The sequence below is a fragment of the Myotis yumanensis genome, unplaced genomic scaffold (genome assembly GCF_028538775.1).
Source record: "Myotis yumanensis isolate MYYU_CA2020_CCGP unplaced genomic scaffold, mMyoYum1.0.hap1 SCAF_3, whole genome shotgun sequence".
NCBI classification, from domain to species: Eukaryota; Metazoa; Chordata; class Mammalia; order Chiroptera; family Vespertilionidae; genus Myotis; species Myotis yumanensis.
This window is the reverse complement of record NW_027223754.1, coordinates 163,279,794-163,303,817: the sequence shown is the minus strand read 5'-3', so window position 1 is coordinate 163,303,817 and position 24,024 is coordinate 163,279,794. Positions and strand designations below refer to the sequence as shown.

At 56.7% G+C, this 24,024-nt stretch overlaps 1 protein-coding gene across 2 annotated transcripts; it reads left to right on the top strand.

Moving 5' to 3' along the window:
- The first annotated feature begins 8,635 nt into the window (after positions 1-8,635).
- Positions 8,636-23,166, top strand: ACVRL1 (activin A receptor like type 1). Of its 2 annotated transcripts, none has more exons than XM_070410196.1 (10): positions 8,636-8,813; positions 13,356-13,459; positions 13,928-14,179; positions 14,360-14,568; positions 14,807-14,906; positions 15,266-15,412; positions 15,750-16,025; positions 16,640-16,837; positions 19,621-19,751; positions 20,953-23,166. In XM_070410196.1, the coding sequence occupies exons 2-10, from the start codon at positions 13,396-13,398 to the stop codon at positions 21,085-21,087; spliced, it is 1,512 nt and encodes a 503-aa protein (XP_070266297.1). In that variant the 5' UTR covers positions 8,636-8,813; positions 13,356-13,395; the 3' UTR covers positions 21,088-23,166. The 2 variants fall into 2 exon arrangements, with proteins under 2 accessions (XP_070266297.1, XP_070266296.1); XM_070410195.1 differs by having other exon boundaries at positions 8,734-8,813; positions 13,392-13,459.
- Positions 23,167-24,024: the final 858 nt, after the last annotated feature.

The window sequence follows — 24,024 nt, the reverse complement described above, 5'->3', positions numbered from 1 at the left end:
GTGCGACTTCCGTTGACACGTCAGAGTCTGTCTGACCACGTGCAGCAGGAGTGAGGGGGCTGAGGGAGGGCCAGGCCTGCCCGCAAGTCCTCCCTTTAGGCCTAGGTACGGTCTTTCGCTGTGAAAAGTCAGGTCCCTCTGAGGAAGAGGAGAAAGGTAAGCAGGTTGAAACCTAAACTGTTTTGTGGCAATTTACTCCAGACCAGCCTTGGACACTAAATCTGACCCGTCTCCTGCTTCCGGGCCAGGGATTTGCCTTCGGGGAATGAGGAACAGAGGCCTGTGGATGGGGGGCTCCTGGAGGTAAGAGAATGCTGTAGGCCCTCAGTACCGCGCCCTCTGGTGCGGGGAAGGGCAGAGCCTGGGCACGGATGCTGGCGGGTGGGAAGGGGGCAGGATTATGGCATTTCCCCTCAAGCTGGAAACAAAGGCAGATTCCTGTGTCCAGCTCCAGCAAGCTGGTCCCACCCCTCGAGTGCCTGGAGCTAGAGGAAATCCCGCCGGCCTCTGGCCTCGCCCAGCCAGCTGCCCCTCGGTCATAGGTTCTGCCTCCCAGCCAGGGCCAGGACCTGCCCTCAATCCTGGGAACCTCATCCTGTCCAAACACCAAGCCCTCCCCATTGGGAATAGTCCCCGTAGCCCCTCAGACTCTGTCCCCAAGCTGCAAGGGTCTGCTCAGCACCACCCCTACCAGACCCCCACACCCCTGCCAGCCAACGCGAGCCACCCTCACCCCAGCAAACGCAGGCCCTGCTTTTCTTTAGTGGACAAAAGTCTGGGTGCCTCTAGGAACTCCCGTGCCATCCAAAGTGCTCTTCAGGCCCTGCAGGCATCCCACCATCCTGAGTGGGGATTGTGTGCCTCAGCTAATTGGCACATGTTCCTTTTTTGCACAAAATTGCAGCTCTAGGGAAGGGTGGGGGGGCCACTATGCTTAATTAGGGAAGGGTCAAGGGATACCATGTGACCCTAATAGAACAGGAACTAAAGGGGTGTTATTACAAAATAACAACGTAACGATAAATAATTAGGAGGAAGAGAAACTAAATGACCTAAATTATGAAGTTTTAAAATCTATAAATAGCAGCAAGACAAATATTACATGGTATCCCTTATATATGGAGTGTAAAAAAAAAGTCATACTCATAGAAATAGAGTTTAAAAAATGGTTGCCACCCTAGATGGTTTGGCTCAGTGGATTGAGCGTTGGCCCAAGGACTGAAGGGTCCCAGGTTGATTCCGGTGGGCGGCATGTACCTCGGTTGCAGGTTTAATCCCCCGCCCTGGTGGGGGCATGTGCAGAAGGCAACCAATGGATGTATCTCTCTCACATCGATGCTTCTCTCTCTGTCTCTCCCCATCCCTTCCACTCTCTCTAAAAATCAATGGAAAAATATCCTCGAGGGTGAGGATTAACAAAACAAAAAAACAAACAAAAAAATGGTTGCCAGGAGCTGGGGGTGGATGAATGGAGGAACTAGGAAATGTTAAAAGGGTACAAACTTTCAGCTATAAGATGAATAAGATCTCAGAATCTAATGTAAAACATGGTGACTCATTGTATTGTATAACTGAAATTAGCTTAGAGAGTAGTACTTAAATGTTCACACACACACACACAAGCCCTGGCCGGTGTGGTTCAGTGGTCAGAGGAATGGCCCAAGCACCCAAGGGTCTCGGGTTCAATTCCTGATCAACGGCACATACCTGGGTTGCAGGTTTGCTCCCCAGCCCCAGTCGGGGAGCATGCAGGAGGCAACGGGTCAATGTGTCTCTCTCCTATGGATGTTTCTCTCTCTCTCTCTCTCTCTCTCTCTCTCTCTTCTTCCTCCCTCTCTCTCTCCTCTTCCTCCCTCCCTCCCTCCCTTCCAATCCCTCTGAAAAACAACAGGAAAAATCCTCAGGTGAGAATTAACAACAACAACAATGTATATGTATATCAAGTCATTGCGATGTATACTTTAAATATCTTGCAATTTTATTTATCAATTATACTTCAACAAAGCTGAACAACATCTGGAGATAGCATTGTAAACATTACTTAGGTTATCGAGGCAAATGTCCGAGAAATGAACAGCTGAAACCTTGCGAAGGGGGCTGGCCTTGGCAAGAGGGTCTGAGGGTGGGCACAGTTGCCTCTCATTATAAACTCGGCTGCAGAATTTCATGTATTTATTTATTTTTACCCTGTGTTTTTTAGGAATGCCTTGAATATTTTTTCAGAATGGCTGCTTCATACTTCGAAGTCCACTGTGGTAGCGACACACTCATCTGTATAACAAGGCCTCAGGCAGCTTTTAGTAGGGGAGGCACCATTCAGCACCCGTTTCTGAGCAGGTAAGAAACAGAGGCCCCGTCACACAGCCAAACCTCTGGCCTCCTGACTCTAGCTTCATGCTCTTTCTCCTGTCCCACAGCTGGGCCTCCCTCCCTCAAAACAAACCGAACATCCAAACATCCGTGTGGGTTTTCAGCTGGTAGAGGACCTCTCGGATGTTTTGCTTTCATTCTGAGAACTGGCAGAGGCGGTATCAGCAGCCCTTCCTTACAGGTATGGGAGCTGATGTCCACACATCGCGCCTCCAACTCCAAAGTGGCCTCTTCCCCTCCCTCTCCTCTCCCTCCTCTGGCCAGACCAGTGGGGTAGGGGAGAGTCAGAGCCTGGAGGCAGGCGGCCTGTGGGAAGGGACATTCCAGAGGTCGCTGGACTTCAGGGAGGAGGCCGTCCTGGAGCAGCATTTCATCAGAGCCCAGGCTGCAGGCCAACCCACCCCGAGGCATTGTGTGGGTACCGCCTAATCTCAAACTCCTGCCCTGACATGCCAGCCCTTCCTCAAGAGGCTCTATCCTGAGATGAGTCATCCCAGGGCTCAGGGCTGGGCCAGGAGCGGATGAGCCCTGTAGGACATCCTGGAGGAGCCGGAGAGGAGCAGGAAGGTGACTGGGTGGCTCACCTAATCGGGCCCCCTGTCTGCCAGCCTCTTCCTAAGGTGCTGGGCTGTCCACACCCTCCCCAAACCTTGGCGCCAGCCACATTGAGCTGTAGTGACAGGGCCTGAAGACCGGGTCGTTTCCCAAATCTTAGAGTCAAAGAAGATCATACAAGGCTGGGAAGGATCTTTGCAACTCTTCAGTGTAAACACCTCGGTGTTCAGAGGAAGCAACTGAGGCCCAGAGAGCTGGATCCAGGCCTGGAACCCAGGGCACTGTGGCACCTCCTGCCCTGAGCTGCAGGAGACGGAGGGGGCCACTTCTTCCTCCAGGCAAAACGTAGCCGCATCCAGCCCACAAAGCTGGGGTTCCCTGCTCTGTGTGGAAGAGATAGAACATGGACTTCACAGGTATCTGCCTCCCTTCTCCCCCCAAAGGAGACGCAGTTCTTCCTCCTCGGGTACCCTGTTCTCCTGTTCATGTCTCTCATCTGAAACATCCCTAGGTTGTCTGACCTAAAACTCCCACTCTGCCATTTAAGGGAGGCACAGCCCAGCCCACCCTCTGCTAATTTCCTCCCCGGCTTTTTCTTCCTACTCATCCTGGCGCAGAACCGGCGACATAATCCGTGGGGCCCAGCACAAAATGAAAATGCTGAGCCCTTTGTTCAAACATTACTAAGAATTTCAAGATGGCAGCAGCAGAGCATTAAATGGCATGGGGCGCCCTGCATCTACAGAGGGTGAAAACCGTGGCGTTGGCCCTGCCCTGGTGGCAAAAGCGATGCTTAAACTCAACACTCGTCGCTGGTCCTGAAAAATCAAGTTGTTCATTCCTCTGCCTTCATGCCAGCTCCGGGGCACCTGCCTTCCATAGGTGAGAATCCGCTTGAGGTTTCACCCACACACCCTTCCCAGGAGCAGGCCTCTGCTTCACACTGCTGGGAAATCCTTCCGAGTATCTAAATTTAAATCTCAGTCCTTCAGGCCTGTTTCCTCTTGTTCTGTCCTCGCTGATTATGGGGAACAGCTGGTCCTTCTGTGTAATTAATTCTTGTAGACTTGGACGCAGTCTGCAATTCCTTTTCCCTTTCCTCATTGGGCTCAGCCTCCACTGTTTTCTCCAGCTCTGTCCCTCCTGGGATGCCTGCCCCAGCCTCTCTGCGTGCTGTGGAAGCCATGAGTTTCACAAGAAGCTCCCAAGAGCATGAATCAGTGTCCAGAGGACCCAATGCCTGGGGGCAGAGCGGGTGGGGAGTGTAGACTCCAGCACTGATGAGCAGCCCATCCCCCATCCGGCCCTGTCTTCCTCCTCCAAAAGTGCTCTACTTTTATCTATTTCATGGACCGTTTCCAGATAAAGTCCCCCACCCCCACTGACTCACATTGGCGACTCTCAGCTTCAGTCCACGGTGATGTTTCTGTTCTCAGGGTGTGTCTCAGAATGAACGCTTCCCTTGGGAAAGCCCGACTTCCACGTCCCGGGACAGAGATCCGTGGGCTGGGGCTGGGAGGGGTTTTTCAGAAGCCATGGCAGGGCAGGGGAGAGAGTGGGTGTGAAAGACGGCCACATGCTCATGTCTCCAGCTAATAGAGTGCCAAGTGGCCGCTATAATCTGAAAGAGCAGACACTGTAATCCTATAGTACTTCCTATTGGTTGCAGGACACCGGTCTGTCCTGACACTGAAATTTGGGTGTGCCTTGGTTCTGGAATTCACAGGCTCATGTTGTGAAGCAGCTGTGGGGGGTGGAGTGGGGAGGGTTGCAGCAAAGGAAGTGAGGTCAGGCAACAATTGATGCCTTTAGCTATTGTCTCCCCCAACCTCCATTCCCGTCAAAGGGTGGGGGTCCCTTGCCCATTTTACAGAATCTCCATATTAGAGCAAGACACCTTAGAGGTCTGCTCCTGTTTTAAATCTTTGTTTTGAGAGTATTACAGATGTCTCCCATTTTCCCCCATTGCCCTCCTCCACCCAGTTCCCACCCCACCACAGGTCTTCACCACACTATTGTCTATGTCCATTGATTATGCATATATATATATCGATAAAACCCTAATATACAAATAAACGGAAAGGCAGAACAACCAAACAACTGGTCGCTATGATGTGTGCTGACCACCAGGGGGTGCCCATGGAACATGGTGGGTGTTGGCTGCAGCGGGATGGTAGAGCAGGTGAGCAAGGGTGCCAGACCAAGGCGGGGCACTGGTCCTTGTCATCAGGGCGAGCCTCTGATGGTTACTTAAAATTCTTAGCTCCCGCGAGCCGCCGTCCTGCCCGGCACTCGCACCTGCTGCCAGTGCCCAGCGCTGGCCCCGATTGCTCAGCACCATCAGCGGGTGCAAGTGGTGGCTGCCGGCCCCAATCGCCCCTCAAAGCTTCTCCACCTCCCCCTGCTCCTGAGGGGTGAGTGGGGCCAGCAGCCGCCTCTTGCACCTGCTGCTGGCAATGGTCCCGCTTGCACTCACTGCTGGTGCTGGAGCTGCCACTCACACCTGCTGCCGGCACCCGGCACCGGTCCTGATTGCTCTGCGCCATAAGCGGGTGCTAGCGGCGGCTGCTGGCCCCAATCACTCCTGAAGGCTTCTCCACCTCCCCCTGTTCCTGAGGGGTGATTGGGGCAGCAGCCACTGCTCACACCCACTGCTCACACCCGCTGACGGTGCCAGGCCCGCTTGCACCTACTACTGGCGCCAGCCCCAATTGCTCCACGCCATCAACGGGTGTGAGCGGCGCTGGCACCATCAGTGCATGGGAGCGGCGGCAGTGAGAGCGGGGCTGCTGGCAGAGAGGGGACCGGGGCTGTGGAGGAAGAAGCTGGTCTGGGGCACGGAGGATGGGCAGAGACCCGCCCCTGTGCCCGCTGCAGCCTCATGGCCCACAGTTCCTTTCAAGGTGCACAAATTGGTGCACTGGGCCCCTAGTCCTATATAATACAAGCATAATATGCAAATCGACCGAATGGCAGAATGGCCAGTCTGCGGGGGGCAGGGGCGGCGAGCAGGCAGCACCAGGCCAGCCAAGGTGCATGCCAGCAGGCAGAGGGACGGGACAGCGATTGGGGGGGGGGGGGGGGAGGTGGCAGCAACCAGCAACAGCAGAGGGGCGATGGGGTGGGGGCAGGGCCAACCACTTGCCAGTCAGCACCATCCACTGATTGGCCTCCTGGTCACCTCTTGCAGAGGAAGGTCAGACTGCAGCCTAAGCTGTCAGTCGGACATCCCCTAAAGCAGTGGTTCTCAACCTTCCTAATGCCTCAACCCTTTAATACAGTTCCTCATGTTGTGGTGACCCCCAACCATAAAATTATTTTCGTTGCTACTTCATAACTGTAATTTTGCTACTGTTATGAATCATAATGTAAATATCTGATATGCAGGATGTATTTTCATTGTTACAAATTGAACATAATTAAAGCATAGTGATTAATCACAAAAACAATATGTAATTATATATGCGTTTTCTGATGGTCTTAGGCGACCCCTGTGAAAGGGTCGTTCAACCCCCAAAGGGGTTGCGACCCACAGGGGAGAACCACTGCCCTAAAGGCTCCAGGACTGTGAGAGGGTGCAGGCTGGGCTGAGGGACCTCCCCGCCAAGTGCACAAATTTTCATGCACTGGGCCTCTAGTCTATATAATAAAAACCCAGCAACCCTTAAGGTGGAACGACCAGAATGACTGGTTGCTATGACATGCACTGATCACCAGGGAGCAGATGCTCAATGCAGGAGCTGCCCTCTGATGGTCAGTGCACTCCCACAGCTGGAATGCCGCTCAGCCAGAAGCCGGGCTCATGGCTGGCGAGCACAGCAGTGGTGGTGGGAGCCTCTCCTGCCTCCGCAGCAGTGCTAAGGAGCAGAGAGCCAAGTGGTAAGGAGCAAGCAGGCAGGCAGTTAGGAGCAAGGGATTGCAAGAGGGAGCAGGCTGGGCTGGGGGGGGCCCCTCCCCGCTGCCCCCACACGAATTTCTTGCATCGGGCCTCTAGTGTGCATACAAATCCTTTGGTTTTTCTCTGCCCAACCTCCCACCCCCTTCCCTCTGAGATCCATCAGTCTGTGCCATGCTTCCACACCTCTTCTGTGCCATGCTTCTAAGCCTCTGGATCTATTTTTTTTGGCTGTTTATTTTGTTCATTAGATACCACATATGAGTGAGATCATGTGATACTTGTCTTTCTCTGACTGGCTTATTTCACTTAGCATGATACTCCCCAGGTCCCTCCATGCTGTCTCAAAGGGTGAAAGATCCTTCTTCATTACAGCTGCATAGTATTCCATGGTGTAAATATACCACGGCTTTTTAATCCACTTATCTACTGGGCACTTGGGTTGTTTCCAGATCTTAGCTATTGTAAATAGTGCTGCTTTGAACACAGGGGTATATATATTCTTTCTTATTGGTGTTTCCGTATTCTTAGGATACATTCCTAGAAGTGGGATCACCGGGTCAGTTTGATTTTTAATTTTTTGAGGAAATTCCATACTGTTTCCCATAGTGGCTGCACCAGTCTGCATTCCCACCAGCACGGGGGTCTGCTCTTGCTTCTAATACCCATGTCTTTCTCCTTGGCTGAGACGTCTCCTCAGCCTCTTTATTTATTCATGGAATTAAACACTTCCATTGAGGCCTGCCCTGTGCCAGACAGACCCTGCCAGTCCTATGAGGCTGTGTGTGATGTCCACTTAACGGATGGGGACTGAGGCACCGGGAGGTGTCGGTGGCCTAAGCTTCTGTAACTAGTTGGATTCCCGGACTTCGGAGTCTTGGTGGGTAACCAGGAGGCTAGGAATCACCTTGCTTTCAGGGTGCCGGGGAGAAGCCACTCTGCTCCCTCCCAGAGCCTGGGCGCCCTGGTCCAGCAGTGTCCGGCGGAGGCTCTGGTCCCCGTGGCTAAAGCTCCCGTTGGTGGGTGGGGGGCTGCCTCCCAGGGAGCCGAACCAAAAGTTCCCAGCCTCTCCCTCCACCCCCGAGGCCCACGGTGGCCAGAGGCGCCTTGGCCACTGGCTTCCCGGCCGCCAGCTGGAGGGGCTCAGGCTGTCCTCGCCGCCGCCCCTCTGGGCCTGCGCTCCCCGCGCTGAGCAGAGGCTGCGGAAGCCGGGAGGGGACCAGCGGGGGTGAAGGGACAGAGGGGGGAGGCTGAGGACTTGGACGAGTGGGGACTCCCCGAGGGCGGGAGCAGTGGGGGCCCACATCTTCGCACCCCGTGAGCCCACGCTCCGCCCTTGGACGGGGGTTGAAGGTGGGAAGGACAGGTGACTTCTCTCCCCTAAGCCCGCCCCGCACGTCCTCCGCATCCAAGATGCCCGGTCCCCCCTCCGCGGCTCCGAGTGGCCGGGGGAGCCCCCACCCCACCCCGACCCCCGCTCAGACTGTGCCTCCCATGGAGCTCCAGCCCCTTTGGCTCCGGGCCGGACCCCGGGCGACCCCTGCGGCCGAGTCCAAGGCCCGCCCCCTCGGGGAGGCGGATGTGGGAGGCTCGGGCGGGGGCGCGGCCGCGATCGTGGCGCTGGGGGGCCGGGGAGGGGGGCGCTGGGGGGCTGCCCGGGTCTGGAGCCGCGCGGGGGAGGCCCGGGCCCTGCGGCCCCAGGAGGGGCGAGGGCGGCCCGTCGGCGAGCTGGGCAATAGGAAACGGTTTATTAGGAGGGAGTGGTGGGGCCGGGGCCAAGCAGGAAGACGCTGGAATAAGAAACATTCTCGCTCCGGCCCCTTTCCCAGTCCCGGAGGCCGCCGCGCCAGCAGCGCCGAGCGAGCCCCTCCCGGCCCACGGCCCAGCCTCGTCGGGGCCGCGCCCAGACCCCCGCCCGCCGTCCGGGGTCCGCGGTGCCGCCGCCGCCCCGCACCCGCACCCGCCAGCGCCCCGCCGCCGGGCAGGCCCGCAGGTGAGAAGAGGTCGGCGGGCGGGGCCGGGGAGGGGGGCCGGCCTGAGCCACCCGAGTGGCCCTTCCTTGGGGCAGAGCCCCTCGGTGAGGCCGCCGCAGGGTCAGCCCAGCTCGTGGGGGCACAGCTGTCCCTCGCCCTCCCGCGGCGGCCCACCCCGCACCTGAGACGGGGAGGGGCGGACTGAACCCGGGCGGGGACTCCACTCAGACGCGGCTCCCTGGCCAGGCCTCGGCGTCTCTGCTCTCCTGTTGTCACCCACGTGAAAGGGCAGGAGTGCTTCACCCACGGAGAACGGGTCCCATGTCCCTGCTGGCAGCTGGCGGATCTGGGAGACAGGGTCCAGGTCAAATGCCTGGAGCCACCCCAGCCCTGCGGCTCCTGCTTAGGATCTGAGGCTGTGACTCCAGCCCCCGTGCCTCGCCTCCAACCCTGCGTGGTCAGGTCGCCCCTTGCCGTGGCCTTCCTGCAGCCCGCAGGCCAGAGGGATTGCAGGCTCCCTGCAGGAGCACCCCCAGGTTTCCACTCCGCCCTGGAGGCCAGTGCTGTTGAAGCCACCCCCCTTTTCTTCCCTGAGGTCAGGGCCAAGGTGGACAGTAGCTGTCACCCCTGTGTTTGTGGGCAGCTGCTGGCTGCATCGGGTCTGTCCTCTCTAACCCCTCCCTGCCCCATTTGTCCTAGGACCTGCCCTTCCATCTCATTGGGGAGTGAAAGGGAGCTGCCATCTATTGAGTGCTTACTGTGCAGACGTGTATTTCTCGTGTAATCCTCGCCACAGCGTAGCGGAAGGGTTATTATACCCGTCCTACAGCCTGCAGCGGCTTGTCCCAAGCTCCAGGCATGGTGCACATGGATGGCTGGGCTTTGCTAACATGTGTTAAGTGCCTACTATGCACCACTTAGTCCTCTGCTAACGAATGTTACTACATGATACCTATGAAATGAGCACTGTTACTCTCCTTTTACGCAGGGAAGCCTAAACCTCAGAAAGTTTAAGTAACTTGTTCCAAATCTCATAGCTCCACGTGGCAGAGACAGGATTTGAATTCGAGTTCTCGTGAGCCAGAGCCAGATCCTGACCTCCGCGCTCCTCTGCACAGGCGTGGTGCTGCAGCGCACTGCTGTTCAGGGTTCGTGAAGTGATGCAGAGAAAGTGCTTTGTGTCTGGCAAGGGGCAGCCTGGTCGGGCCGCCTGGTGGGAGCAGCTCAGTCCGGCCTCCTGTTTGGGTCGGACCTGCGGGTGGGCGGGGTGAGGCGCCTCCTTGCTGTGCTGAGCCAGTGCGGCTGACCGGAGCAGGTTCTATCAATCCCTCAGGTGTTTTGGGGAGCAGAGATTGGCACCCACCTTCCCAGCACCCCCTACTCTGGTTCTCCCACCTGTGACTAAGCCTTCAGCTAACATGATTTCTATCTTCACATCTAAACAAAGCCACACTGGGTACCTGTTGATGACAGCAGTGGACAATCTGTTAATGTTGGTGAGACCCACTCACTCTTTTTCTTCCTTGGTGGGGCTCACCCAACACCAAACAGTTGGAGGAGTAAAGTGACGAAGGAAGGATTTATGATCAGGAATGTATGTGGATCAAGACACACGTGGTGATTACGGGCAACAAATTTAACACCCCCGAGCCTCAGTTTCCCCATTGGGTTGTTGTGTGGGTTAAATGAGGTCAACCGTTAAAGTTCAGTCCATAGCACGTAAGTCATACTCGGAGAAGGTTAACTCTTACTACTAAGGACTTCACAGTGGTAAGTTAATGTTTGATATTAGTTTAGCATTTGTGATTTCTGGCCAATAACAGTAATGCTTCTGTCAGCAGGAGATCTTTCGTGAAGTTTTGCTTAGAAACGAAAGGATACCGTCAGTCCCCAGGAGTCCATTTGTGCTAGAGTCAGGTTGCAGGACGAATCACACGGGGTCAGCTCCGAGTTTGGAATGGTCAGCACCCTCCTGTACTTAACCTTACACTGGGCACAGTTAGAAATCAGACGGTCACAATTTTCCTCCCCCACATTCCCGGATGAGACCGGAGGTGGGTCTCCCTGTACCGTTCCTGGGCCTGGGAGGCTTGAGGAGGATTGGATGTCAGGAGCAAAGCCCTGGGCCCGCCCTCCCTCCCTCCACAGTGTTTCTAAGACCTTGACTTTCATATTTAGCCTGTGTTTCTTTCTTCTCCCGTAAAGGGAGTGGGAGGGGGAGGTCCCTGGATGGGGGTGAGAGTCCTGTCCTCTGCACCCCACTCCCACTCACCAGCAGGTCCTATGAAATGAAAGCATGGAGACGTCTTCTGTGGTGTAGGGCATTATGGTACCCACTGATTCGAATTCCCTGGGGAACTTTTTTTAAATGCATGTTTTTTGCCTTGATGGGGTGGCTCAGGTGGTTGGAGCATCATCCCGTACACCAAAAAGGTTGTGCGTTTGATTTCCGGTCAGGGCACATACCTAGGTTGCATACGTGGTTGGGGCGCATATGGTAGGCAGCCGATCAATGTTTCTCTCTTCCCTCCCCCTCTCTCTAATAAATAAAAATATATCCTGGGGTGAGGATTGAAAAAAAAAAAGCATGTTTCTTGCCGATCCCAGATTCTGACCAAATCAGAATCTGGAGTGGGGGTGAGACCAAAGAATGTACGTTTCTAACCAAGCCCTTCAGGTGATTCTGACGCCGAATAAAGTAGGTGAGAGGGTGCCCTGGGGCATGGTCAGAAAAGTGGAGTATGGGTAAAGGATCCTAGGAGGATGCCAGCATTATCCTCATTGTTTTCCACTTTTTCCTTCCTGCCCCATACCCTTTCCTTAGCTGCTTTCTGGGCAAGCCAAGGCTACTGCCAAGGATGGCTTCCGGCCTCTACCCCAGTGGACAAATTCAGCTTGTCTGGGGCTCCCTCTCAGCCTCCAGCCCCACTGCGGAGTGCCTGCTGGAGTCCTCACTGCCTGCCAGGAGGGGCAAGAGGCAGGAGGTCAGGCAGAGGCTGGGGACACAGCAGCGGCAGCCCAGGGCTCCATTTCCTCCCCCAGCTCTGGGCCTCTGGGGCAGAGGAAGCCCAGGCAGGAAGGCAGAGCTGCCACCAGCAGAGAGGCATACAAAGCTCCCCCCACCCCCAGCCATCCTGCCCCAGAGCCTCAGCACCTTGTGTCTTCATCTGGCACCACTCTTAGGCCATGGCCTTCTGAGCTCCTGTGGCCATAGTCAGCCTCACCCTGTCGGAAGACACTCCCGCCCCTCGCGTTAGTGGCCCCTATCTGGGGATCCAGTCCACAGGCCAACCCCTGCTTATTTGCCACCTTTCAGAAAGTCCTTCTTACTGTCTGACCTCAGTCCTTCTTGCTGCAGCTCTGGCCCTTATCTTCTTGTTCTAAGCCTTTGAGAAATGAAGAAGGGGGTAACTTTGAAGGACTAGTTGGTTTGGGACCAGGTTTGGGGACTGTCATAGACCAGAATCACTCCCCTTAACCCTCTCCATCCAACTTCTGGAAAAGGTCAACCTTAGCCAGCCATGGAAGGTCAAACATTCAGTGTCTAAGTGTGTTTCACTTCCCTCCTCACATCGTTGGCCCTGCCCTACCCTTCCCAGGACAGCAGGGAGAGAGGAGGGGGCCCGGGGATGGCCACAGAGGGCCTCTGACACTCTGGCTGCAGGAGGCTCCTTTCACCCAGTGAGCCAGCACTGTGGGAGCTTGGTGTGGTGGCTACAGCCCTGAGGGCTCGGACACGGGCTACCTCCTGGATTGGGAGACAGAGAGGAAAGAGCACTGGACTGGGAGTCTGGACACTGGGGTTGTGCTCCTGGTCCCGCCACTGAATCCTGTCTGGACTTGGACAAGTCTCTTCCCCGGTCTGAGCCGTAATCCTGTCATCTCTAACGTCAGAGCTGGGCTTTGTGAGTCACTAGGTGTCCGCTCGGATTCGGATTCGGTCACAGGGCTGTTCCAGCCGCCGGTGGCTTCCCCAGACCCCGTGCCGCTCCGGCCTGCCCTGGGAATGTGTCCTGACCTCCATGCTGTGCGTGACTCCTGCCTGTTCTATCCAGACCCCAATCTAAACAATCTTGATTCCTGTTCCCAGCTTGGCGGGACCCTGAATGGCAGGAAGTGAAGACAGGAGCCTGTTTATGTTTGAGGCAGCCAGGGCTGGGGAGGGGGGGGCACTGGGAAATGGGTGGGCAGGGGGGAGGCTGGAAGGGGATGGGCAAGAGGCAGAGGATAGAAGGGGGTGCTGCTGAAGAGAGGGTCCTTCACCCCAGCCCCGAGCCCTCTGTGCCCTCCAGTTGTAGCTCAGCAGCAGGGTAATGGGGCTGGGAGTCTCCCCAAGCTCTCAGTCACTTAAACATGGCTCCCCACCCTTTACCCCTAACAGGATGGTTTCCATGGGGAAGTGAACCAGGACTTCCCCTGCAGGCCCCACCCCAAAGCCAGGCGCAGTGGAGTCGGGAGGAGGCCTGCCTGCCCACCCCCCCCAAACACTCCCAGTGATTTCCTCTGGGTGGGAGGGACCCACGGTCAGTGGCTGAAAACACTGAGGGGATCACATTTCACAGGTCTTACTGCACCCCCTCTCCTGCGCCTCTCTCCAGGACCATGAGCTTGGACCCCCCCAGGAGATGCCTTCTGATGCTACTGATGGCTTTGAACCTGACCCAGGGTGAGTCCTGTAGGGAACAGGGGCCTGAATGGAGAAAGGGGCTCAGCTCTTGCTGGGGCTGTTTCAGGAGTTGGGGAGAAGGGACTTTGGAGCTTGGCTGGAGGGCAGGAGACAGGCTACCCCAGCCCTCTTCTGCTCTAGCTGGGGGGTTCAGAGAGTGGGGGGGGGCGTGCAGAGAGTGAGGGGGTTCAGAGAGTGGGGATGTTGGCAGGGAGGGCCTGGAAGAGTCCTCAGGGTTGGGGCTGGGGGCCAGGGCTGGGCCTGGAACTGGGGAGGAGGCGTTGGGGTCAGGGCCTGCTTCTCATCGTCTCAGCTGCCCCCTGGAGGGAAGGATAATCTGAGGGTGGAACTCAGGGACCAAGGCCTCAAGGGGTTTGTCTGAAAGGTCAGAGGGGAGAGAGCAGTGGGTGTTGGGCTCAGCCTGGGGAACTGGGCTCAGGGTGACTGAGCTTCTGCTGTGTCTCCCAGGTGACCCTGTGAAGCCCTCTCGGGGTTCGCTGTTGACCTGCACGTGTAAGGGCCCACAATGCAGGGCACCTACCTGCCAGGGGACCTGGTGCACTGTAGTGCTGGTGTGGGAGGAGGGCAGGCACCCCCAGGAACATCGGGGCTGTGGGAACTTGCACCCAGAACTCTGCTGGGCACGCCCCACTGATGTCGTCAACCACTACTGCTGCTACAGCTCCCTCTGCAACCACAACGTGTCCCTGGAGCTGGAGGGTATGTCTGCTGCCTCAGCACCACCTACCCCACCTCTCAGACCCTGCCCTCTCACCCTGCTTTCCTCTCGTGCCTGCGGGAGGGTGGGGAGGCAGGACCCAGGGACCTAATGGCAGTGGCAAGGCGCGGGAGGGGAAATGTCCCAATGGCAGCCGGGTCTCAGTGTCCTCTCTCTGGCAGCATACCCAACCCCAGAGCAGCCGCAAGGAGACAGCCAGCTGCCTCTGATCCTGGGCCCTGTGCTGGCCTTGCTGGTCCTGGTGGTCCTGGGTGCCCTGGGCCTGTGGCATGTCCGGCGGAGGCAGGAGAAACATCAGGGCCTGCACAGCGAGCTGGGCGAATCCAGACTCATCCTGAAGGCATCCGAGCAGGGGGACAGCATGTTGGGGGTATGAGCATGGGGAACATGGGACACGGGGGGAGCGGGAGGAGGAATAGGCAGAAGCCACAATCGGAGGGATGCAGAGTGACAGGTAGCCGAGAAAGGCACAATCACAGACACTCAGATGCCCGTGGGTGGGGAGCTGGGTGAGGGAGGAGCATGCAGCCACAGTAGCAGGGGCCAGGTGGGGAGAGAGAAGGGGGCTGGGTGAGGGACAGCTCTCAGTGGCCTCTTTGTACCTTCAGGACTTTCTGGACAGTGACTGCACAACGGGCAGTGGCTCGGGGCTCCCCTTCCTGGTGCAGAGGACGGTGGCACGGCAGGTCGCCCTGGTGGAGTGTGTGGGTGAGCAGTGGGTGAGCCTGGGGGATGGGGACCAAGGGCTCCCATGAACTTGGAAGGGTAAGAGAGCTCTGGGCCTCTGGAGTCACAGACGGGGCCAGGCCTGGCTCAGATGGAATTCTGCTGGCCACGGAGTGGGTGGAGACCGGTCAGGACTAGGTCCTTCTGCAGAAGCCAGTAGGGAACAAGAGGCAGGTGGGGGTGGCCTGCGAGCGGGGTGGGGGTCGGGATTAGGTTAAGCAGAAGTGTCAGAGGTTCTGCAGATGGGTCAGTGCAGCTGGGGACCACTGTGCCCAAGGGCTTGTGTGACCTTCTCTCCCCTCCACGCCCCCCCCCCCCCCCCCCCCCCGCCATTGGATCAGGAAAGGGCCGCTATGGCGAGGTGTGGCGAGGCCTGTGGCATGGTGAGAGTGTGGCGGTCAAGATATTCTCCTCGAGGGATGAACAGTCCTGGTTCCGGGAGACTGAGATCTACAACACAGTGTTGCTCAGACACGACAACATCCTAGGCAAGCCGGGTGGGGGTGGGGGTGGGGGTGGGGGTGGGGGTAGAGGTGGGGGAGGGGGAGGGGGAACTATGCCAGGCCCTGGCTTTCATCCCCTGCACTCAAGGCTGGAGTCTCCACCCTCTGGTCACTGACCCCACCCTGAAGGACTCCCAGCCCGGCCTCAGCCCCAACCAACCTCTGACTCCGGCTTCCTCTCTGCCCTAAGCCAGGGCAGCCTGCACCCCAGCCCCAGTCTGCCCTGACTCAGTCCATCCTGTGCCTCCAGCCCTGACCCCGCCCAGTCCAGACTCCCTCATCGCTAAACCCTTGGCTGAGCCACCTGACCCTCTGCCCATAGGCTTTATAGCCTCGGACATGACTTCCCGCAACTCGAGCACGCAGCTGTGGCTCATCACGCACTACCACGAGCACGGCTCGCTCTACGACTTTCTGCAGAGGCGGACGCTGGAGCCGCGCCTGGCCCTGAGGCTGGCCGTGTCCGCGGCCTGCGGCCTGGCGCACCTGCACGTGGAGATCTTCGGCACTCAGGGCAAACCGGCCATCGCCCACCGCGACCTCAAGAGCCGCAACGTGCTAGTCAAGAGCAACCTGCAGTGCTGCATCGCAGACCTGGGTGAGCTGCGGAGGGTGGGGACTAAGGTGGGCCTTTCCAAGGGGCGGGGCAGGGAAGGGGCGGCCCCTTCGCAGGCCGTGTGTGCGCTCTCCCCTTGTCCACTTGGCTCCCCCGTCACCTAGGTGTCTGTGTGCGTGCCTGGCGACCACGGCGATTCTGATTGGCGCTTTAAAACTTAAAGAGATGCTTGCTGTCTCGTTTCCCCTCTGCAAGAGCCCCACAGGTTGCCTAACATTTTTTTGAAGCTTAAACTCCTTCCACCACCCGACCCCACCCTGGGCTCCAGGAGTTGGGAGAAAGGAACAGGGAGCCAGGAACCGGGTTATCCTCCGGGCTTCACTGACCACATCGCTCCTACTCATGGGCCTTGAGGTCCTGCTCTGTGCAATGGGCATAATAATGCCTGCCTTGCCCACTCACATCTCGGTGGGTTCTTGGGCACACAGAGGGCGCTACACAAGTAAACGAAAGGGAGCCGGTTGTTCTCCCAGCCCCCCTCAGAGCAGGTCTCCGTTTGCCTGCAACCCCACCCTGCCCCCTGGACCGCAGCCTCTCGGGCCACCCTGTCTGTGGGCTGGGGTGAGCAGCAGAAGTGACAGCCCTGGTACCCACAGGCCTGGCTGTGATGCACTCGCAGGGTAGCGATTATCTGGACATCGGCAACAACCCGCGAGTGGGCACCAAGCGGTACATGGCCCCCGAGGTGCTGGATGAGCAGATCCGAACCGACTGCTTCGAGTCCTACAAGTGGACGGACATCTGGGCCTTCGGCCTGGTGCTGTGGGAGATCACCCGCCGGACCATCGTCAATGGTGAGGGCCCGCCTGCACAGGGTGAGGCGGGGGGAGGGGGCAAGTGGAGAGACAGGCAGGAGATGGGGCTTCCTGGCTTGGCTGGTGCCTGTGGCCCGAGGGGCTTGTGGCCACACTGCCTGTATTCCGCTCATTGCTACTCACCAGCTGGTTCAGCTGAGCCACCTTTTAAGGTTCATCTGAGTCTGCGAGTCTGTGATTCTGGTTGTGAAATCTTGGGTAAGTGATAATAACAGGAATATTAATAGCAGCTAACATTTATTGAGCTTAAAGATGTGCCAGATGCCATGTGATATACATGTATTGTCTTATTTGATCGTCCCTGTTGGCAGGAAGCTGGTATCGCTTCAGTAGTTAAGAGCGTGGGTTGGGAATCAGACTGCCTAGGTTCAATTCCTGATTTTGCCACTGACCATCGTCATGTTACCTAACCTCTCTGTGCTCAGTTTCCTCATTTGTAAAGTGAGAATGAAAATAGTTTCCAATTGTTGAGATAATTCAAATGAAGTATTTAGGACAGATCTGGAGCTCAGTAAATATTAGTAGCAATTATTGTTGTCGTAATGAATCCCTGACACAGTATCATCCCCATTTTACAGATGAGGGGACTGAGGCACAGAATTACAGCTGGTTAGATGCAGCACCAGGGTCTGAAACCAGGCACTCTGACTCTAGGGCCAGTGTTGTTTATCACTGTGCTACTTAAACCTCTCTGGTCCTTGGTTTCCTTGACCACAAAACATGCGAGATACAATAGTGCCGGCACTGCCTGCTTATTGCTTCCCTCTTGTTACTGTAAGTGCCACAGGGGACTCCGATTTAGAGTGACTTGGAGCAGGCAGAGGGACCTCTTCCCTGCTGGCCCCATACCATGGGCAGCCCTGTGGCCAGTGCCTTCCCAGTCCTGGGGTGTGTGGATGATGGGTGGTGTCTGGACTGGGTGGAGAGGCTGGTCAGTCAGTGTGGAGGCTGCCCATGGGGAGGGGCTGCCAGGAGTCCTGACAGTTTGGAGACAACCCTCAGGATATGACTGGAGCTCTGTTCCTTGGGAAGTGGGACATTCTCATTTCCTGAGCATCTGTGAGGGGCCAGCTCCATGCCCGGCTTCGTTTGCTTTCAGCAGTCACCGCTGGGTGGAGGCTGAGGTCTAACCAGTCCCTCTGGGAGACTCAAGGGGCTCAGGTTCCTGCCCCTTCAGCCATGAGCTTTTAGAGTCAGCTCTAGGGGCTAGGGTCAGGGAAGGGGGCACCTTGACGGAGCTGAGGCCCCTTGGACCAGGCTGCCGGCGGGAAAGGAAGGCTGGACCAGCCAGGGCCGAGGGGAGGCTGACTGCAGGCTCCTGAGCGAGAGAATCAGCCCCACACAGATTCGTGGCGCATTATAAACACTGTAATCTGGTGTCAGCCCCGGCACTGATTAAAGGCCCATTAGACACGCTCAGGCCTCTGTGCAGCACTGATTAGGGCGCGAGCGGCTCGGGGGCTGGCCTGGAAGCCCGCCATGGGGAGAACAGCTGGCGCAGGCTCTCCGGGGCTGTGGCTGTGGCTGTGTGGCCCTGGTCCACGGCCGGCCTGGGAAGCAGGGTGGGGCGTGGGGCACTTTTTCCGGGCCTGGCCTCTCCTGCCTGGGCCGTCTGCAGCTCCGCAGGCATCATGTTCAGAAAGCTCCTGCTAAGGACTGTGCACTTGGTATAGGACAGTGATGGCGAACCTTTTGAGCTCGGCGTGTCAGCATTTTGAAAAACCCTAACTTAACTCTGGTGCCGTGTCACATATAGAAATTTTTTGATATTTGCAACCATAAGTAAAACAAAGACTTATATTTTTGATATTTATTTTATATATTTAAATGCCATTTAACAAAGAAAAAATCAACCAAAAAAATGAGTTCACGTGTCACCTCTGACACGCGTGTCATAGGTTCGCCAGCACTGGTATAGGAGGTGCTGCTGGCTGAGGGGGTGCCATCCCTGAGAGGGGTGGGTGTTATTTGGACTTGGGTAAAAATTCCTTTCTTTTAAGAGAGACGTTTTCTCCCCCTTCTCCTGGTTCCACATCCTCACCCAACAATCAACCAGCTACCTTCCCTTCAGTGTAGCACGGAGGTCAGGAGCATGGCCTTTGGTTAGATTTTCTGGGCTTAAGTCCTAACTCTCACTTATTACCTATGCATTTAGATAAGCTCCTTAACCACTCTGGTCTTAATTTCATGGCTTATAGAGGGGGGCTCCCATAACATTGCGTACTTCCTAGCGTTATTGTGAGGATTTAATGCAATGCAGTTAGGACAGTAAACATGGGAACTATGGGCATCTGTGATAGTTGGGACCTGGGAGCAGTGTCCAGGCCTGGGTAGGAAGCAGCTATGGAAAGGCTGGAACAAGATCTGGCCTAGGGATCCAATGAGAGGAGTTGAAGTCTTGGCTCTGCCATTACTAGCTGTGTAACCTTGGCCTCCACTTCTCCGAGCATTAGTTTCTTCATCTGTAACACACAGGTAATAATAGTACCTACCACATAAGATTATTGTAAAGACAGGATAATGCATATAAAATATTTATAGCACAATGCCTGGCACATGGTAAGTGCAACATAAATGGTAGTAGTAATTATTATCTATAAATATATTTATAACATTATAGTGTCCCTCTAAAGGGTACCATGGTCAGACAACTGGTATCTTGGCCCCTGGACAGAGGGAGGGCAAGGCTCTCCTCTAGGTAGTATTGGGCCTTCTTGGGGTCCCGAGTGATTGCCCTGTCCCCCCTTGCCCCCGGTTCCCAGGCATTGTGGAGGACTATAAGCCACCCTTCTATGACGTGGTGCCCAATGATCCCAGCTTTGAGGACATGAAGAAGGTGGTGTGTGTTGACCAGCAGACCCCCACCATCCACAACAGGCTGGCTGCAGATCCGGTGAGGCCCGGCGGGGCTGGGATGGCATGGGGTGGTGGCTCAGGAATTTCTGGGCCCAGGAACTTGTGTCTGAGGCCTCGGCTTCCCCGGGATAGATTCTAGGGGGCAGATCCCAGGGTCCTCCCTGGCCACACCCTCCCATCTCTCTGGCCCGTGCACCCCAGAGGGACTCTAGTTATTCTGGGATTTTCAGAACCTTCACCTTGCTGGGGAAATCAGAGGTTCTCTGCTACATTTCTTACTATGAAGTTTTTGCTGTTTGTTTTTATCTTTTCTCAAAATACTTCACATACTTTTGTAATACACATACTCACTTGTGTATAAACATATATAGGCACATACAGGCTTCTACTTAAATATTCACTCACAGATACATACACATGCAAGTATGTGCCAGAATGCTGACCCTGTGAAGACAAAGAGCCTGTCTCCTTTGTAACCCTTATCTCCCCATTACCTATGACAGTGCCTGGCCCACAGCTGGTGCTCAGTGAATGTTTATTAAAAGAATGAGTAAATGTACACACATACATACATGTATGTATACATAGACACATGTACATTTTTATACAACATACATATCCACAAAAAGCCACACATGCATTCAGATGTACACACGCATACAATCCCTCTTAAGAACCAGCTTGAGGGGGTTAAATCTGAGCTTCCTGGGTGGGTTCCTCCCTGGACATGTGCATTTGGGGGGCAGTGCTCACCACCCATTCTTCCAGTGTTCACTGGGCCCAGCCAGGGTTGGTGGGGCTGGGAGACACAGTCCTCAGCACTGGGGTCTGATGGGGGTGCGGGAGCCCCGAGACTGACATATCTCCCCTTTCTTGGGTCTCGGTGGCAGTAGAGGGTGGGGGAAGGTACTCCACAGACCCTACTCGCCAAGGGGGACTGAGTGCTCCTGAAGATGAGTTACATCTCCGTCCTGCCTGCCTTTCTCCATTCTCATCCCATTCTTCCTCTTCCATTTTTCATCTTACTCTTTTCGTCCCTGCCTGGATCCCTCCATCCCCCCCTTACCGCTCCTGACTTTCCTTCCGCCTCCTTCTCACACTCTCATCACCCTTCTTCTCGTCCTTTGTCTCCTGCTTGTGTCTCCCCATTATGGGGCCATTCTTCTCGCCTCCTCCTTTCCATCTTCACTGTCCCATGTCTCTGCTTCTCTCCCCTGCCTTTCTCTCCCTCCCCTCAGGTCCTCTCAGGGGTGGCTCAGATGATTCGGGAGTGCTGGTATCCCAACCCCTCCGCCCGCCTCACTGCTCTGCGGATCAAGAAGACACTACAGAAACTCAGCAACAGCTTCGAGAAGCCCAAAGTGATCGACTAGCCACAGGCTGACACCTGACTCCCCTCAGCCTGCAGTGTGTGTGTGGGGGTGGGCGGTAAATGGTGGTCTGTCTGGGTGGAGGTAGTGTGTGTGCTGGAGAGGGGGTGCCCCTCTAGGGGCAGCTGTGCCTGCCCAGCTCTGCCCCCAACCCATCCAGCCAAAAATACAGCTGGGCTGAAACCCGATCTCCCCACTGTCTGGCCTGCTCAGAGCAGCAGGCTCCCTGATGCCTGGCTCCGTCCCCACCTCCATGTCCTGGGCGCACTCCCTACCACCCAGGACAGAGTGCAAAGGAGGCCCCAGTGCCAGGATGGCCAAGCCAGGGAATCCCTGGTCCTGCACTTTACTCCCTGCCCTCGGTCAACCCCACTGCCCTACCAGAGCTGCCACGGGGCACAGGGCCCCGTCCAGCCTTCCGTAGACACCTTGCCCTGCCAGGCCCTCACCTCTGGCCAAGCCCCAGACACCCAGGACCCATGAGTTTGTATCTCAGCTCCCCTGCTAGCTGCCTACCAGCTGTCCGAGAGAGCTGGGGCCTATCCTGGGCCCCTCCTCTACCCGATCCTACCTGACCTATTGGGGCATTAAAACCAAGGAGCCCTGCTGTGGGTGTGGCAGTGTCATAGGCCGTTGGAGAAGTGGCAGGTCAGGTGGGTAAGGCTCAGGACTTTCAGAATGACTGAGAGGACACGGAGGCCAGCATGGCTGGGGAAGGGCCCAGCTGGGAGCCGGAGACCCAGGCTCTGGTCCTGGATGCTTGCTGAGTGACAAGAATGAGCCTTCACTGTCCCAGCACCTGGTTCTTCATCTGCACATTAAAAGCCCCTGACGTCCTCTGGGGCTTTTCAGCTCTAACTTTCTTCGCAAGGCCATCCCGTTCAAACTCCGTTCCTAGTGCCTTCTACTTATGCCCCAGCCCCTAGGGAGGTTACCCTAGGCAGGCTATTTGCCCCAAGATGGGGCTTTGAAAATAACCTTATCTGAGGCCAGGTGTGGCTAGGATGCCTCCTAGTCTAATTCTCCAGGCCCCAGCTCCTGCCAGTGGCCATCCTTGGGCTCAGACAGTCCCTGGCCTTTTGGTAGGCAAGCCAGCCTTAGCCCCCTCTGTGGCTTTGCCTTCTCTACCCAGAGCTGAGAGGGGTGAGCCTGGCTTCCGGCAGGGCCTCCAAGGCTCAGAAGAAATCTGACTCCAGCCAATAAGCCTCTAGCACCCAGGTTCCAGCTCCCGACTGCCCCTTGGCCCAGGCCCACACCCTGGGCCACGCCCCAGAAAGTGTGTGCCTTGAAAGAACCTGATGGTTGTCGAGAAACACAGGGAAACTTTGGTGTTGGGAAGTCAAGGGTGTGTGTCCCTGCACTGAGGAGGTTACCCTAGGCAGGTGGATGGGCTGGGGGGGTTGTGGGGGCGGGGGTGGGGTTCATGCTAGGGACAAGGACAGCCCCAAATTTGGGAAGACCTGAGCTTACAGCTCCCAGCCCTTGGGGCAGGGGGAGAGGAACCCTCCGTTCCTACAGGAGCTATAAATGACCCAGCGCAACCTCCCAGGCCAGCCCCTTCCACCATCACCCAGGGCACTTTCCCAGGCCTGCTCCCAGCATTGTGCAAGGTCCTGGGGGAGAACCAGGAAGTGAAACTGGGTGAAAACAGAAAGCTAGAAGGACCTGCTGGGTTCCCAGATCATCACGGGGCAGCTTGCTTCGTGTCTCCTCATCGCTGGAACCCACCCAGCCGGGGAATCAGTCCTGCCCTGAAAGATTCTCTCTCATGAATTTAGGGGCCAAAAGGCGCCTTCGGAGACTCCACAGCCAGAAACTGAAGGCAGCAGCTCCTCAAAGCCTAGAAAATCCCTAAGAGGAGAAGGTCTGAGGCAGGAGGTGGAGTGACAGCGGGAGGGTTGAGAAAAAGGGGCCAGGCAGGGAAGTGGGCACTGGTGAGCTGTGTGCATAATGCTTCTGCCAGAGGGCGGGAAGGTGGGCCAGGTCAAAATTAGTCTCTTACCTGGAGATATTGTTTGTGAGAGCACTTAGCTGGTGCTTAGCACATAGTAGGTCCTCAATAAAACCTTGGTTGAATCCTGAGCTCCAGCGGAGTCTTCCTAGGCCAGTGCTTCTGCAGTGGCCCGCCTCAGAGGGAACCCCAGGGGATGGGGAGGGAGAAGGCCCCAGGGTATCATGCCGGGACTTAGCCCTTAATTGACAGCTCATCATTCGCTCAGGCACCCCACGCGCCCCCTCCCCCACCCAACCCGTGCAGGGTCCCAAATTTCTGTTCAGACCCTGGGCTCGGTTCAGGCTGCTGGCGGCGCCGGCCACACCGCCCTCTGCTGGCCTCAGGGCTGCCCAGCGGCCGCCGCCCTCCCGCCCCAGCACGGATCCGGATCGGCGGGCTTTTCCCGGGGATCTCCTCGCCCCGCCCCGGCGCCGGCGGGGGTGAGCTCCCGGTGCTACTGTTGTGCAGGTACTGTCCCCAGCAAACCACACCGAGGAACTTTCCGCGGCCTCACTCAGAGGCGGCTTGGACCTGCCTGCCTGAATTCTCTGTTTTCAATTCCCTCTTCAAATGGGGTCTCCACCTTGCCTGGAATGTACAGAAAGGGCACCCCAATTCCCTTTACCACGGAGGTCCTCCCCTACTCCCTGCAGCGCCCCCCTCCCCCCCCTCCCCCCCGCAGTGGGCCTCGTGCCTGGAGCATGTGTATGTGGAGTCCAAACAGCATACAGTGCATACCCTCCTTCCCAGGGCACCTCCCAGACCGGCTCTGGGGAAGTGAGGGTATTCCTGGCATCCGACAAGGGCAGCCTGCCCCCCCCCCCCCCATCCTTACCTCCCCACCTGATGTCCACACTGGTTGCAGAGTGGGAAGAAAGGCAGGAGGAAAACTGCAGAGAGGCGTTTCCAGAAGTCTGGCTGGGATCTGGGAAAGGAGAATTGGCTCA

Bases quoted from the DNA above. Each gene is read 5' to 3' on its own strand.
- ACVRL1 (XM_070410196.1), top strand. From the start codon at position 13,396: ATGAGCTTGGACCCCCCCAGGAGATGCCTTCTGATGCTACTGATGGCT. The intron at 14,180-14,359 runs GTATGTCTGCTG...TCTCTCTGGCAG, and splicing joins CGTGTCCCTGGAGCTGGAGG to CATACCCAACCCCAGAGCAG. The intron at 15,413-15,749 runs GCAAGCCGGGTG...CTCTGCCCATAG, and splicing joins CAGACACGACAACATCCTAG to GCTTTATAGCCTCGGACATG.